The sequence below is a fragment of the Amyelois transitella genome, chromosome Z (genome assembly GCF_032362555.1).
Source record: "Amyelois transitella isolate CPQ chromosome Z, ilAmyTran1.1, whole genome shotgun sequence".
NCBI lineage: Eukaryota > Metazoa > Arthropoda > Insecta > Lepidoptera > Pyralidae > Amyelois > Amyelois transitella.
In genome coordinates this window covers 9,969,893-9,987,158 of record NC_083535.1, presented here as the reverse complement: position 1 = coordinate 9,987,158, position 17,266 = coordinate 9,969,893, and the positions used below count along the sequence as shown (strand labels likewise).

At 32.4% G+C, this 17,266-nt stretch overlaps 1 protein-coding gene and 1 long non-coding RNA gene across 9 annotated transcripts in view; one reads left to right on the top strand and one right to left on the bottom strand.

Moving 5' to 3' along the window:
• The window catches only part of LOC132903951 (uncharacterized), a 107,280-nt gene that overhangs the window by 40,226 nt on the left and 49,788 nt on the right, over positions 1-17,266 (bottom strand). Inside the window, exon 2 of the long non-coding RNA XR_009657535.1 lies at positions 6,527-6,664. This is a non-coding gene — a long non-coding RNA (uncharacterized LOC132903951). The remainder of the gene's footprint in view (positions 1-6,526; positions 6,665-17,266) is intronic.
• LOC106133798 (titin) overlaps positions 1-17,266 on the top strand; it is a 114,326-nt gene that overhangs the window by 48,740 nt on the left and 48,320 nt on the right. For all 8 annotated transcript variants that reach the window (XM_060953659.1, XM_060953663.1, XM_060953662.1 and 5 more), the window contains 9 exons: positions 147-196; positions 743-828; positions 2,306-2,526; positions 4,505-4,579; positions 4,788-4,892; positions 5,692-6,689; positions 6,921-6,981; positions 9,320-9,355; positions 10,154-15,904. In XM_060953659.1, coding sequence (XP_060809642.1) covers positions 147-196; positions 743-828; positions 2,306-2,526; positions 4,505-4,579; positions 4,788-4,892; positions 5,692-6,689; positions 6,921-6,981; positions 9,320-9,355; positions 10,154-15,904 — 7,383 coding nt within the window. The remainder of the gene's footprint in view (positions 1-146; positions 197-742; positions 829-2,305; positions 2,527-4,504; positions 4,580-4,787; positions 4,893-5,691; positions 6,690-6,920; positions 6,982-9,319; positions 9,356-10,153; positions 15,905-17,266) is intronic.

The window sequence follows — 17,266 nt, the reverse complement described above, 5'->3', positions numbered from 1 at the left end:
TTTGTTTATAATTACCTTGTTATAGACAATTTATATTTATGCTCAGAATCGAATAAAATACAAGGAAATTATATACTGCTTGAATTTTATATATTTCGAGACTGCACCAATTTTCAAGATGATCTTAATATTTCTATTTTTTCTAGCATATGAATATGTTCCAAGCGCATCAGAAGAAGATATATTAAGCGATGAGGTAAGTTTAATGTAGAAGTAGACCTTATATACCTTTCTATTTAATAATTATTATGTTACGACCTATATAAATTATGAATAAATAAAAATGTTGTTGGCCATAACATTTAAATTAGAATATCTTGTTTGTGAAACGTGGAAATAATAATCTATACATATAGTAAAAATTATTTGTCTACATTTAGTATTTTGACTGATTGGATAGAATTTTTTTTACAACTTTTGTCTGTCTGTCTGTATCTGACTGTATGATCAAGATTAAACTCGAAATTTACGCGGACGCGGACGAAGTCGCGGGCAACAGCTAGTATGTTATATATTTGAAAGCTAAACTTTTAGGCTTAATTTGAAGTTAATAACTCAAGAAGAAATATAATATTATACCTAGGAATTTCACAAATTTCTCTGTGTTCATTCTTGTCATTTCGTTAAAAAATATTAATAATTCGTGGTTAGGGAAGACGTGGACAAAAACTAGTTACTGATATTTCTAATGTGTATTCAAGTAAAAATTTTCTACAAGATTAATGTGGCTTACTTTTCACAGAAAACAAGCGATTTAGAAGAATTCGCACCTCGTATTGTCAAAGCGTTGCCAACTGTCATTACAACTACTGAAGGCGAACTTACTAGGTAAGTGTTTTTATCGCTGTTTTTCCTTAGGCATGAAAGAGAAACATCTACAATTATAACTTATACCTAGATACCAAAAATTATTAGAATGATTTTTGATATAAGTTATAATATTATGTTTGCTGACGGACTGTGTTGTAGTTGTTTTATTTTTTCTACTGACTGAACTACAAATCCTGGGTTCGAATTCTGGCCAGGAATAACGAAATCCTGTGTTTAGGATATTTATACTATAAATTGTTTTGTACTTATTATAAAATTTTATAAAGCATGTATCACTAAATTCCATACGTTGAGGCTGTTACCATTGTCATATAGGGCAATGTATGTAATTTGTCCCATATACATATACTGAAAAATACCAGTTAATAAATAAATACTTAATTATAATAAAGTTAATAAACTAAGGATTCTTCTTGTAAGCAAATCTCGATTCCATCATTAATTCAGCTCAACGTGGCCCTTCAGTCTTTTAAAGACAGTTGGCACTGTCTACCCCTCAAGGGATATAGACCGTTTAGGGACTCCTTCCCGATTTTTTTACATCTACCTTCCTAGTTTTTATTAGCTTTCTAAGTTGTGTGGGTGTGAAGCAGTGCTTCGGCCCGCTTCGTGTATGTGACCCAAGTATGGGAGTATCCGGTGGAGGCATGGTGAGGAGAGGCCCTGTTGGGTGTGTAGTTCAAGCTCTTGTAATATGGAGATGTTAGTGCGTCCGGCTGTCCGCGGAATACGGAGCATTCTTCGTCAGCACCACATTTATATTTATCCATATTTATCTTATGGCCAAACTCTTAACGGGCTTGTCCTAGACGATCCAGGAGTTCAGCCATTTCGGTTTCGAATACCGCCATTAGAGTTGTGTCATCGGCGTATCGAAAGTTATCTCGGTACATCTGTTCTATAAAGAACTTCCCATAGTTGTTGCCGCTTTACGAAATCGAGGGCTTTCTGGTCGTCTATGAAGCATAAGATGACTGCGGTGTTATATTCATAGCATTTTGAGCTCGATATATTATGAGCCTCAAATTTATTTAATAAAATCAGTGAGCGGTGCTTCCATCCAGTCAAGCGGCCAGTTGCAATATTTCCACAGCATTCGAGATATTACACCTTTTACAAAATCATACGATCATGATAAACGAAACATTTATATTTATGCCGTGTCCCACCTCGGCCTTGTACCAATGACTATTTTTGAAATTATGTATTTTGTTGTTTTTTTTTATGTATTTTGTTTTTATCATTAGTTTGAATACTAACTGTTGCTCTTACGGTAAGAAATATATTGTGAGGAAACTTGCACATTCAGGCAACAGTATGTGTAACCATTATCAATCCAATATGGGTTGTGAAGGTCAGTTGGAAGTCGCTTCGTGTAATAACATGACTCATCTAATCCAGAGTGATTATGATGCAGCCGGGACTAAAGCCAGAAGAAAGGAATAGCTAATTATGTCATGAAAATATTCCACAGGTTGGAAGCAAAAGCTATAGGTGTTCCGAAACCCGAAATAAGGTGGCTAAAGCACGGAGTAGAAATAAAACATTCTCAAGAATATCAAATAGAAGAAATAGAAGATGGAACATCTATTCTTATCATTCCTGAAGTTTATCAAGATGACAGTGGCGAAATTAAATTCGAAGCATACAATCCCCTCGGAGTGACATCTACAATTGCAGCACTGTCCGTCGAAAGTAAGTTCAACATTGACATTACAAATACTTATTTGCTATGCTTAACATAATATTGCTTCTCTAACGTTTGTTATGAAAACATTATCTCATAAGAACGATCCATTTCATTTTCATGGATTTCGTAAAGGGGACTAAGACCATAGGCACAATTATCTAGTGCTGCTTTTACCATGATTTAATATCGGTAAGGATACCCCTACAAAGGTTGCGGAGGTCAGGCGGGAGTCTGAGTTTCCTAATCCAGGATCATGGTCAAAAAATGCGTATCCCGGGCTTCTCTCAACATGGGTGTGGCTTGAAACTTAAAACATTAACATAAAATAATGCGATGAAGAAACAATAGTAAAGTAAGCATTTAAAAACAAACTCTGTTTATATAGCTAGTAAGCATGGGCAACAACTATACATAGGCTATAATTAAGTGATATTGATATCTGGAACACCTGATGGAGACCCATGATCGGTCCAGCTAAACTATGTATTATAATAAAAAAAATTTTAGGAGCCTTTCTATATAGCGTTGCCATTAGATAGCCCACTACCGATAGGACTTCGATAGTATCGATACCATCGATAGTATTCAAGCTCAATATCGATTGCAGTATCGATAGTACTGATGCTATTTGCTGCTAACTATTGCAATAACAATTGATAACAATGTTTAGCCTGATGAGCATTTACTGATGAGGTATAAAAATCAAAGTTCTGGAACACCTGATATAGAATCATTATAAACCAACTAAACCAAAGAAAATATATAAAACAGGCAATAATACGAAGGTTTCCAGAAATAAATAATTAAGGCCTATAGATAAAAATGTAAACCCACAACCAAAGAATTATTGGCATAAGCTAGTAGTACATAAATGTACTGGTAGTTACTTTTATAGGAGCGATTTTGATTGTTTCCTTAAAAACTAAAATGAAACTGATTAAATTATCAATTCCAATTAAACATTGAGAGTTACAATATAAAGTTAAAAATTAATCTTTAGAAGTGTGTGTTAAACTAGTACTTTCACATTACCTAATTTTTTTCTGTTTTTCCTAAGATGTTGTGCGAGAGTCACCAATGTTGTCATAATAATAAGCACAGCATTCGTATAGGTATTGAAATCTTCATTATTATATGCGTTTTACTTAGGTATGAAAACTTTACGTACAAAAACTTTATGTATGTAAATAACAATTATTATTATACGGATATATAAAATACTGAGAGAGTGGGACTTAGAATTCTATAGTTGAAGGAAATATGTCTTATATGGAATGTATAATAGGTCTTTACTTTATAAACAAAATATAAATATTTATATGTTATCATATGATTTCAGCTGCCACTGCAGGCTTCTTCGACGGAATAATCTTCATGGAAATGCGTCAAATAAAATTTTACCTTTTCACCTTTCCAAAATCCTTACATTTAATACGATGCATTTACATTATTCTTCACATAAAATTATACAGTATACACAATGAAATCGGTTTTTGGGTTGGGTTATATATAAAAATTAATACAAGAGAGTGCCCGCGGCTTAGCCAGCGCAAAATAAAAAACTTGTTAACTGTTTGTGATGATTGTGAGAATTTTTTTTGCAATCCTAGACCACACAAGGAAGTAACACGCCAAATTTCAAGTTTCTGGACCCAGTGGTTTGTGCTGTGCGTTTTCTGTCAGTCACAAGAGTTTTATATATAGATTAAATATTAAATTAAATATAACATAGTAGTTTTGGTATAGTTAGTGGCGGACAAAAAGACGACAATAAAGCCTTTACCAATCTTTTTCACATCATAAACTATATGCTGTACTTACCGTACTATTTAGTCAATACCGAGAAGATAATATCGAAAAAAAAATAATGAAAAACTTGCTACGATGGGACAATGTTAATAATTGTTGCTGTTGTATTTTTGTTTGGCAGAATATTAACAAAGGAGTTTCGGTATATGGTAATAATTTCTATTATCGTTTTAGGTATAATCGGCACTAAAGAGTATAGAAAACCTGAATGGGTTACCCACATGGAAGAATTACAAGCTGCTTTGAAAGGTAAAATATCACTATTAACATTTGTAAAATTGATATTCGTTCCTATCATTATGCCAGTTACAGCATCTATATATAACCAAGATTCATTTAAACCATTGTGGACGTTGGTCTAATTTCGGCTTTAAATATATTGAAACTAAAAAAATTGGGCAATACATACAATAAAAGAAAATGTATTTCTATTATAAAAATACTTATTAACTTTCAGCGACTCAATCGGTTCCAACATTTGTCAAAGATATCATGGGTGAACGAGTCCACGAAGAGGAAACAGTAACGTTTGAGGCCGTTTATAGTGGGAATCCGCTTCCAGGTAAAATGCGAGATTATTCAAGATACATTATATTTTTTTACAAAAATAGTGTATTTGTCCACTACCCCTAAATCACCGCACTTACGTCTACAATTATAGCTACAAACTTGTACGTTTTCTCGCTTCCTTGCACCTCATATACCTATTACCTCATATGCCTAACCAAAAATTCAAACAGCATGTAAATGAAGTACTTTGGGCTTATTATAGGACTGATAATTAATTACCTGAATGATAAAAACATCTGGCTTGAGCTTGACACAGGAAACTCGTAAAGTGTTGTAGTTTGATTTGAACCTAATCCAAAATTCAGTACACGCTGTACATAAATCTATTTAAAATTGCCAATACATAAAAAATATTTCTTTTTATTATTAAAATCTGAATAATGTATTCTCCTGTCCAAATTTATATTCTCAGTTTGGATAGTTGACGTTCTTCAAGAAAATGCTGCAGTGCATTTTATTACCGCTTCTTCTGCACTGACGCTTTGGAAGCGGCAGTAAACTTAGTTTTAAGTAATTTATTTGACGTCAACCAATGTTGAGAAACCAAAAGATATGACAATTATTAATTGATATAAAGTGTCCCATAATAATGAATTAAAATTTTTAATTAGAATTTAAATTTTCATAGTAATTATGTTCATTGTTTATATTGCCCCCTTGGTAATAGAAAAACATAACTATCATTTTGCATTTATTTTAAATTATTTATGAAAATATAACTTAGTTTAGATGGTTGAAACTGTCTCATTATTATATATAAACTAACATGTTAATTGTTTATTTTATTTCAGAAATACTGTGGTATAAAGATGATAAAGTTATAAGAAGTGATGACCGGTATATAATTGAAAATCAAGATAACCGTACAACATGTACCATTAGAAAAGCAACGAAAGATTTAGAAGGAACATATACATGTAAAGCAGTAAGTGAAATTGGTATGGCTATGACCAAAGCTAAACTACAAGTATTTAAGGAAGGAGAAAAAATAAAAAAAGTGAAATCCGAAAAGGTTACCAAACGTGGTAAAGAAATTGAAATTAAGGAAAAAACAAAAGAAACACGTTACGAAACTGCAACAGTAATTGAGGAAGTTCAGGCAATCGATACACCATCCCCAATAAAAGAAATTAATAAGAAAAAAGCAAAGGTTACAATTGATCAAGCAGAATCTCTAGAAACGATTGATGTGGCCTCATACAAAAAAGTAGATGAAAAAGAAAAATCAAGTCCAAAACCAGATAAACCAGAATTAGTTGTTACTCCACATCAGCATTTAGTATCATCACAACAACAGAAGGAAGAAACAGTAGAGGCTTTCCAGGAAACACCATACGAAAAACAAGAAGGGATTATAAAAATGGTTGAACGAGATTCAAATGTAGTTGCTGAAATAAACGAATTACTCGAGGTTATTAATGCAAAAGAATTTGGTCCTGGTGAATCACCTTTGAGGGAGTTGGCTAAAATTGGTTATATGTTAAAAAGTGGTGTGACAACGGAAGAAATAGAAAGTTTATATGATTCTGAATTTTTCCCAGCTTTAAGAATACCTCAATCACAATCTGCATTAGTTCAATTAGTGGAGCGACAAGGCCACGGAACTCTAATCACGGAAGTACTTACAGAAGAGACTGCACAAGATGAAGATGTGATTGCAGCAAAGGTTGGATTCCGCGCATTTTTAAAAATGGTAGAGATGAAACATACTTCAGTTGAAGAAGTTATCGCCCACTTCTACCCGGAGGACTTCAAACCACGGTCCTGGGAACAAAGAGAAGCTCATGAGGTGAGTTTATTTTTAAACAGACTTCAATAACTTAATTAAAAGTAAAATAGGTAGGTACAACAAAGTTAAGTGACACAAAAAGTCACTTTTAAATTTACATAGAATGATTGGAAGTACGTAGTATCTTTTTTAAAGTTATATTATTAAAACATTATGAGATAATAAGTACATTATACAAAATTGTCTTTTTTTTTAAATTGAATCTATTTAAAAATTATTTGAAAATTTCAGGTCGTCGTTGAACCAGTTACTGAGCACTTAGCACATATCAATAAAACAGAAGTTATTAAAGGTAAACCAACATTCCTAATTCAGTTCGAATTATCTTAAATCTGTAACGAATAGTGACAAATGATGATGTGTAATGATGACGATGTTACATTCTTTTATTAATTTGAGTTCTTCTAATTGTATAATCGAAAAATACGAGTAGCAATAAGTCTGTAACGGGATTTTTTTTCGCCGCTTCTAAGTAGTCTCATATTTTCGCTTTGGAAACAGTTACTACTTACTTGAATTACAAGTTACATTTCACGTCTTTTGCATCTTTTACATTGCATCGAATAGTTGTTGTTTATAACACTTTATGAGTTTGTTATTTTTATTGTACTGTTAGGATAAGTATAAAGTTTGTGAATAAATAAATAAATAAAGTTTCTCATGGTCATGTTCGTCCTGGGGAGCGTAATCAATACAATGAGTGTCCGCCAAACATCCAGTCGTAGCTGAACACTTTTGAATCAATACAGCATTATATATTTACCTCAACTGATATAATGTCTCGCAAGCATCTTAAGTATTGTTATAGCAACAACAACAGAATTGAAATAATTGTAAATTGAAATAACATAAATATTTACTGAACCGTCCCATCCCAATCTTAAATATTCCATATCCACACTTATATAATAAATGTTTTATGGCAAAAACTAATTGAAAATAAACAATGTAAAATAAAAAAACAACAGAGTCGTCTACAGTACTGATACGGTCACGTCTTGAGGAAGCCTACTGGCTATCTAGGAAATAAATGTGTGGCCATGTCGCCTCTGCTGAGCCGAAGTTGAATAAACAGGCCGAGGAAATCATGACTTCATTGAAGATGATTAGCGTTTCAATGGCCTTAAAACAAAGTGCTCCGCAGACAAGTCCAAATTGATAGGTCCAGAGAGTGCAACTGGAAACACGCAAAAGTTGGAGAGAGAAGACTGTTATCCAAGCAAATATTATGTATTTTAAAGAACATTAATTATATTTCTCGTTTAATCGTTTTGTATTGAAAGGAACTCAAATTAATGTTTACCTTTTATTTAAATGAATGATTGTTTTTTAAAAACTTTTTGTTCTTGGACATTTTATTAACACTTTAATTTAATTTTATTATTATAAGTTTAAATCTATACATATAATAAAACAGTAAAAATATTTTGTCTGTCCATTTAGTATTTTTGACTGAAATGGATAGAGGGACACTTAAAATGAACAATAGGAAGCAAAAATATTTTTTTTGAATTTCTTGTCCGTCCGTCTGTCTGTCTGTATGTATGATCACGATTATCTCCGAAAGTGTTTTAACTCAGAAGAACATAAGTTTGTTTCATCAAAATCGGTTCACTAAAAAAAGTTATCGACATTTGAATGAACTCAAGGCATGGGTTTGCCTGCAAATAAGTTACGAAATTTAAAATTTTAATTCATTTATCATTGTACGACAGCATAATACCTATAACATATAAATAGAAGAGAAAATCAGTTTGATAATATTTTGGTTTTACTGCACATAACATGCGTAATTCTCACGTAAAAAGATTTTTGGTTTGTTAGTCTACTTTAGTACCGTGTGAATCCCGGCACCAATACAAAAAAGAATAGGAACACTCCATCTCTTTCCCATGGATGTCGTAGGCTTACAAACTTCGGATTCTTTTTTAGGCGATGGGCGAGCAACCTATCTCTATTTGAATCTCAATTCTATCATTAAGCTAAATAGCTTAACGTGGCCATTCAGTCTTTTCAAACCTTTTGGCTCTGTCTACCCCGCAAGGGATATAGACGTGACCATATGTATGTATGTAGTCTACTTTAATTTCGACATCACCGCAATGGCCTCGATGATCCAGTAGTTGGCGCGTGAGACTGTGAAGTTGGCTGTCCAAAAACAAGATATTTTTTTTAATAAAAATATTTTCATGTGTTGTTCATCAAAATACTACATATAATAAAACGGTAAAAATATTTTGTCTGTATATTTAATATTTTGACTGAAAAGGATAGAGAATTTGTTTTTTTTTTACAATTTTTGTCTGTCTGTCTGTATCTGACTGTATGATCAAGATTCAACTCGAAATTTACGCGGACGAAGTCGCGGGCAACAGGTAGTAACTACTATAGAGCATCTGTGGTCAAGCGGTTAGGGTGCCCGGATAAAATGCATAAGTAATGGCACATGTACCAATGACTATTTTTCTGAGTTATGTATATCAGTTTAAGTTCTAACGCGAGGGAAAACTTCGTGAGTACACCAGATTCAGGCCACTGAATAAAAGAAGATTTTTAATAACTATCTACTCTATGCTACTGAAATAAGTTTGATGGATATAACTTATACAAAGATATCTCATAAATTTCAGATACGACACAAAAAATACACGATATTCGAATAAAAGGTGAGTGCTTACAACAGTTTTTACATAATACGATACTAACTTAAGTACTTAAATATTATTGCACTGTATTTCATGCTTTTCTCTAATCTGAAATGTGCAAACTTATCGCTTTAGCTACGCTTTAGTAATCAATATTAATTTGAATCAAAGATATGATAGCATTCAGATGTGGTCGGTTTAGGTATTACTAGCATTGGCCATATTAAAAAAATAGTATTGGCATTTGTCAAAAATATTAATAGCGCAATTGGGTCACTGCTGATCTGAATCTGGCTTTCTACGATGTCTGATAAAAGATAATTTATTATGCCATAATTTATGCCATATATTATAAGTTTAGTATTAGAACAACCGTTTTGCTTTTTACTAAGTACTAGTTAGGTTTAGTGTACTGACATGCTTTTAAGCTTTAAACATTTTCATAATGAACTAGTTATTTTGATTCTCTGTCTTAAATAACTAGGTTTAAATTTTGTGCAAGAAAACTTCTATAAATATTATGTGAGTTAAAAAACACGCCTAAATAAATAATTTTGTTTTGATGTTTGGCTTACAAAGTGTGTGATTAATACAAAACGACACAACAACATACAAGTAAGTACGCTTTCTTATTTTATTAATATTTTATTTTGAACACTGCAAACACTGACTTAATACTTTTACTTGTTCGTAATAATAGCGTATCGTAAAATGTGTTGTATATTTAAAAATAAAGTGCTTTTCGTAAAATAGTGTGTATCTATCTGCAAAACAAAGAAAACTTAACAATTTTTAAAATATGTAATACTTTGACTTCAGATAAAAGAAAAAATAAGTCGAAAGAGAAACGTGAGGAACATAAAGTACAAGACGACGTGAAAATTTTAAAAACGCAACGCTTTAACGAAAAATATGAAATCCACGAGGAAGAAGAAACTAACACATTTGACACAGAACCATTACATTATTTGTCAACTATTGCAACTGATATCCATCAGAGTAACATTGAAGTTGTGGCTACTAGCCAAACCACTCAGATAACCTCAGAAAAAGTTGATGATATAACAGCTAAAATGAGAGTAGACGCAAATTATCCTTTAATAAGCGACACACATCAAACTCAAGAAAATGAAATTCCATGGCAAGTAAGGCAAGATACTAATAAGGTTCTTATAAGACCATCTATAACTGGTTTAGAACCAGTGATAGTTTCGGAAACTGAGATAAGCACCGCACTAGAAGAATTAAATTTCACGAAAAATAAAATAGAAAATAGGGCAAGTAAATCAATCGTTCCAGCAGAAGGTGTTCTAACTTCTGAAATTGATGCAACAATAGATATTATAAACTTAAAAAAAGATGAACAATGTTTGGAAAATGCTAAAGCAGCTGTGATAACAACAGATGCTTTAAACGTATCAGAAATTGTAGCAACGATAAATGAAAGTCCATTAGAAAAGCAACCAATCAAACAGTCTACTGCAGAAATATCATTCTCTACATTGATGGGTATACAGATTTCTGAAGTACAAGAAGAAGCCAAAGAATCCGAAGTAAAAAATAAAGAACAAGACAAAAGAGCTTTATCCAAAATTAATTTTAGTCTTCTGGAATCTCTTCAAGTAGGGGAAGTATTTGTTGAAGGTAAACCAGGTAAATACTATCCAGAACTTATTGTTCCTACCGAAATGGCGAGAAAAGATGTCTTGGTATCGAATCAAATTATTACCGAAATTCATGACATTAAAGAAAAAGAAGGTTCAATATCTGCTTTAAAACTACCTCCAATGCAAGAGGCTAACGTAGATATTACATCGAAGGATAGTTTGGAAATATCAACAAAAGATTGTCATGAAAAAGAGGAGAATCTACCTGTTTATGAATTGCCAACTGAATTGACCGTCAGTAAAGATTTAATGTTACATACGAGCTTGACTAATTCCATAATAACGTCACAAATAAAGGAATCAGAATTTATCCCAGAAATAATTTCGACAAAAACAGCTACAGTATCAGTTAATGAACACCAACACAAATTTAACATAGAAACCAACATCCAAGACTCTGAAAAGATTTATGAGGAGACAAAACCTGCATTAGGCACACAAGCTGACATTTCAATATCTCTTCTTGACAAACATATAACTGAAGAAGTACAAGTAAATGAAAGCGAAAAAGATCTTTTCATTAAAGAAGAAAGAAATGATGCTACAGCCAGTCTTGATGTTAAATCTATGGAGCCGTTAATAACAACAGAAACCATGCCCTTAGCATCCACTGATGATATGCTCATTCACGAAAATAAAATAAACGAATCGGCAACAGAAACCATAATAACAACTAATGCTAAAATTGTTACATCAACAGTAGTACATGATCAAGAAATTCCTGAAAATTATTCAACACGAAAATCGGAACACGTTATGACTTCCTTGGTTCCTAATATTTCATTAACAATATCTGAAACTGAATTTTCAGAATTTGAGAATCAATTTATTCCAAGTAAAATTCCAGATGTACTAAATGCCAAACCTTCTTCTACCCATCATCTAAAGTCTCCAGTTTCCGAAGAAATCAATACTGCTGATCAAATTGAATACTTAGGGTCTTTTGAGAACATAACTGAAAATGCTTCGGAACACAGAGATTTACAAAAAGAGATAACTATTCTGCAAACAACAGTTGACGAACAGTTGAGAAATCTGGATAAGATACCAATTTCACACATAAACGCCGAATCACATTTTATAGGTAAAGAAAGTTTTTGTGTTACAGAAGTTATATCAAATATAACCGAAGAAAAATTTGAGGGTGAACAACCAAAATTAGGTACTTGTGCCAAATATGATATTGATACTGATCACAAAATAGCTGTAGTTTCGGAGGTTAACACAAGGGATAGTTTGAATCAATTTGATGTATTATCACCGAATTATGAGAAAGCAAATGTAACTTCAAATACAATGAGGTCAGTCCAAATTATGGAAAATAATATTTTAGATAGCCAGGAAACATTACCAACAGACATACAACCGGAATACAAAACACTGCAATCAGAAATTATAACATCACAAGACACATTGAATGTTTTGGAAATTATTCAACATGAAAAAGAAAGAGAATATGAGTCTCAAATAACACCGAATGAGTTAATAGCATCCACGGATGTTTCTGGCCACCCAGTAGCAGTACTATCAGAGTTAATAGTTGATTCAAGTTTAGGCTACACAGAAAAGGAACATTTTCAAACTCAAGCCAAAAAAGCTAATGTACAAAATATAGCTCACAAAGAGTTGATTATTAGTACAACTAATATAAGTGAAAAAGAAGGATTTTTAGAATCCAGTATTTTACCTAATACGATTTCGGCAGTTATTAATGTTGATACATCACAAGCTATTATTGTGGAAGAAAATAAACCTGAAATATTGCCTGCCTCTCTAGTAACATCCCGAAATTTATTGTTGGCCAAAGCAAACAAAGAGAATATTGTAAATCAGGCCATCACCCTACAGGAAACCCTGGTTCACTCTTCCGAGGGTATCATAAACGATCACGCATTAAAAAATGAAGAAATACCAACAGTTTCACTCACCGGACTTAATGCACCAGAACTTGCGGAAAGAGTTACAATTGAGAGTGAAAATGAATTACATATTCCCTCAATACCAGACCAAGCTACAGCAGCAATAACCATTTTGACACAGCACGGATTAGAAACTACAGAAACTATTAGTCATGATAAAAATGTCGAAAAAGCTAACCAGACTGAACTCATTTACAAACAAGCTTTGCCTAAACTTGATGAAATATATGGTAAAACAGCACAATCCGAAGAAATTCTAGTAAATCAGTCAATTTCTGAAATTAATGAAGAAACGTTAAACACACAAAATTCCAAAATTACTCCTATAGCCAATTTCAGTTGTGAACAAACGGAAGTCATTCCCGGTGAAACTGAAAATGTATTAGATGAACCAAAAACTGTGAAATCACAAGTCATTCCCAACTTAAATGCGACAGATGCTGTTATAACTAGCACTTTTGAAGCAATAGAAAAAGAAAATGAATTTGATGATAACTTTGTTATTTCGACAAAGGATATTGAAGTACAATTTGTTCCTCTGAACAGCACAATTAATACAGAAATTTTAACCACGAATGACGTTTGTGATTACATTGAAAAACCATTAAAAACTTCAGAAGCTAAAATATCACACGGAGAATATAAAAAACATTTAGAAAACATTGAAATACTTCATGGCGAAAAGGAATCTAATTTCCTACCTAACGTAGGAAACTATCAAGAAGCAGCACAAAAACTTGTGGAAGCCTCTGCCAAGGAAATAACAGAAATATATATAAAGGAAAAAGAAGCAGATATTAGCACCTCATTTAATATTTCTCATACGTTCGCTCATCCAGTAGTTAAAGAACAACATTCTTTATTAAACACCGAAGTAACATTAAGTCAAGAAATTGAAGACTTGCATGTTTCGGGCTTAAACGTTACGAATGCTTCGAAAACACATGGTATAAAGGAAGCAATTCAGAGTTCAAAACCATTTATTGGAGAAGTCGAAGATACGTTAATAAGTGAAATTTATACTGAAAAGTGTCCTAAACAAACTTTGGAAGAATTGAAGGCTCTTGATATAACAGAAGTAACATTAACTGAGTCAGAAATACTCTTTAAAGATACTCCGGATGTCAAAAAAGAAACGATAGAACCAAAATATGACCAAAAACATTATGTTGGCATTTCAGAGGTAAATCCTTCAGAGACTGAAGAATCATATATTCCACCAAATGTGGCGTTAACGAAGGAAATTGAACCAACACAAAGAATATCTTTACTTTCTAGTGTGGCAGTGAACGAAATACTAACCAATGAAGGACAGGGCATTTTACCCGCTGTTTCCGACTTTAAACCACGGCAAGCAGATATTTTGATAGAATGTAAAAATCATATTACCGTCACTGACACTCCACCAAAAGAAAAAGAGGAAAAGTTTCAAAACGAATACTTACCTAGAACAGAAAAACAAAATGTTGATATCAAAACAATTCAGCACATTATTACAAGTGAAACGATTTGTTTAGAACATGGCTCAGAGCTTTCAAAGCATAAATTTAATAAGGAAGAAAAAGCAAATACTTTTGAAACAGTAGAAGAAGCTCTTTGCAACCAGCAACAAGAAGTGGTTGAGAGTGTTGCTATGTTATCAGCGGAATTCAAACCTGTATCAACTATAGCTAACGAAGATTATGTAACATTAAAAACTGTACAGGGAACAGAGACTATAGCAGAAGAAAATCCAGAATTCTTTTCAAATATTTCACACAAAAAAGACAACGCATCTACAACCCAAACAACTGTAAGCGAAATAATAAACACAAAACCACAAGTAATGGAAAGTACGTCACAGTTACAAATAGAGTATGAACCTATTGAGAGCACCAGTAAATTTGAAGTAGAGCCTCATAGAAGCTACATTACGTCTGAAAATACTGTGCAGGAAATATCCAATACGATTAACGTTGAAGAAACACAGAAGAAATCAGCAGAAAAACAAATTGTCGGCGAGACGTCATTGCAGCAAACTATGGTGATAACCGCAGAAGATTCAGAAATATTTACAGGAATATTATTAGATAAAAAAGAAAATGCCAATGAAGGGCACACTTTATCACAAGAAATATTAAGTTCAAGACCTCAAGTATTAGACAGCATAAAAGAATTGCAAGATTTATCTAAGGCAGAAACAAATAAAGCTTTCATGAACGTTGAACCACATAAGAGCTATATAGTCACAGAAAACGTTACTCAAGAAACTTCAAAAGACCTTAAGAACTTACAAGAAGGTAATTTATTAAAACAAGCAACACAGAACTTTATGGATGTTACTTCAATCGAACAAACAGAAATTATTGTTGGAGAAAACACTACACAACTGAATAAATCGTCTCCTGATAAAACAAATATTACTGTTAAACCTATTGAAATAAGTTCTCTATATCAATCTGACATATTTGTGCATGAGAGCGAAATTGATACTGATTTTACACAACCTAATAATATGCTAAATGCTCAAGAGAACATTGACACAAATGAAAGCCTAACGATATATGAAATGACACAAACTGATATCCCAGTTGATTTGACACTGCAACAAGGCATACCAGCTAAAGCAGAAAAGACTATCTCACTATTATCACACGTCCAATGTTCTGAACAGATACTAGAAAATCGTACTGATAAATTGTTAATATCCGAAATGCCGATAAAGACTCCTTTAATTAATTCTAATAATATACTACCTTTACTCGTAACGGATAACACTATTCTGCAACGAGAGGAGGAATTACTTATTTCAGAACCACTAAAACAAACACCGAGGAAGACCTTACTAATGTCAAATGAAATAGAAGTTTCTGCAGAATTTGCAGGTGAACAGGTGTCGCTGCTTCCTGATACTCCATCCTCATTTGAAAAAAGTAAAGTTATAATAAGTGATGACAAGAAAGAAGACAAAGTTAAGATTTATGAACATGAAACCCACATATATGGTAAGTGGCATAAATTTTTTTGTACTTATTTGATATAACACAGACAGATTATTTTAGACTTTCTGTAGAATTTACAGAAATATCTTCAAATAATTTGTAATCGGGAAATATGAGATCATTACGTTTGTACTGAACCGATTTTAAAAATTCTTTCACCATAAGATAGCTACATAATTTAAAAGTGCTATATATATTTGTTTTGAAATCATGTACGCTTTATGTATTAAAAATGTTACGTTGTAAAACTGTATAGTGCGCCAAAATTTAAAATTAAATAAAAAATAAAGCCACCAAATAACTTGATTTACAGATTCTACAATAATAAAGTAAAATTAAAACACGCGCTCCGAATTATTTTTAGTGAAAGCAGAAGTTCGAATGCTGTGCATAACGATTTATTAGCATATTTACTATTAACCTCTCAGATGCTAAGCGCCCGTACTACCGAGACGCTAGAACTGCGGCGGATTTGAACGAAAAATGAAGCGCGCGACTTGTTTCAGAATTTGATGAAAATATAGGAATATTTGCTTTGAAGTTACTAAAATACTTTTGTACAGTCAAAGCTAGATATGTATTGAATATTATAACACCATATTATAGCAAATAAATTAATTTCATTTTACTTTATTAGACCTTTAGTTACAACATTCAACAAAAGCACTTGCGCGATCTATAGTTGTCTTTATTTCCACATTATAACCACATAAAATTAGTTTTTAGGTATTATATTATCAAGATAAACTTCATATATATCTTATTTTTAATAAATAACACAGTTTTTGCAATTAAATAATATTATTTCTTTAAAATATCCAATATTTTTCCAGATAAATCTCTCAAGGTCACGCACTTTTGAAACAGGGGTCTGTTTTGAACTGATTTTTAACAATTTTTATTTTAAAGAAACAGATTAATTTCTGTTGTCTGTGGTTGCTGAGTATGTTTGAGATGTAAATTAAACAATTTTAAACCATAACTATATGCATTTTAAGCTTAAAATCGAGTTTTAAGTTGTCTCGGACAGTTGGCGCACATGTGCGCCACAGCAGATTACGGTAGTGGCGCATATGTGCGCCACAGCAGCTGAGAGGTTAAATATCAATGGTATATACCAAGTGGAAAGAGGTAGTCTCTGCCTACCCCTCCGGGAAAGAGGCGTGATTTTATGTATGTATGTATGTATATACCAATGACACTTTTCTGAGTTATGTACATTAGTTTTAGTATAAACAAATTTTATTTATGATTAGTAAAGAAATAAGATACTTATAAATGATTTCCCTTTAATTTATTAAAAAAATACATAGGCACTTTCTCAACCCTCCTGGAGATTTAGGAATTGTTGTGATAAATGTTCTC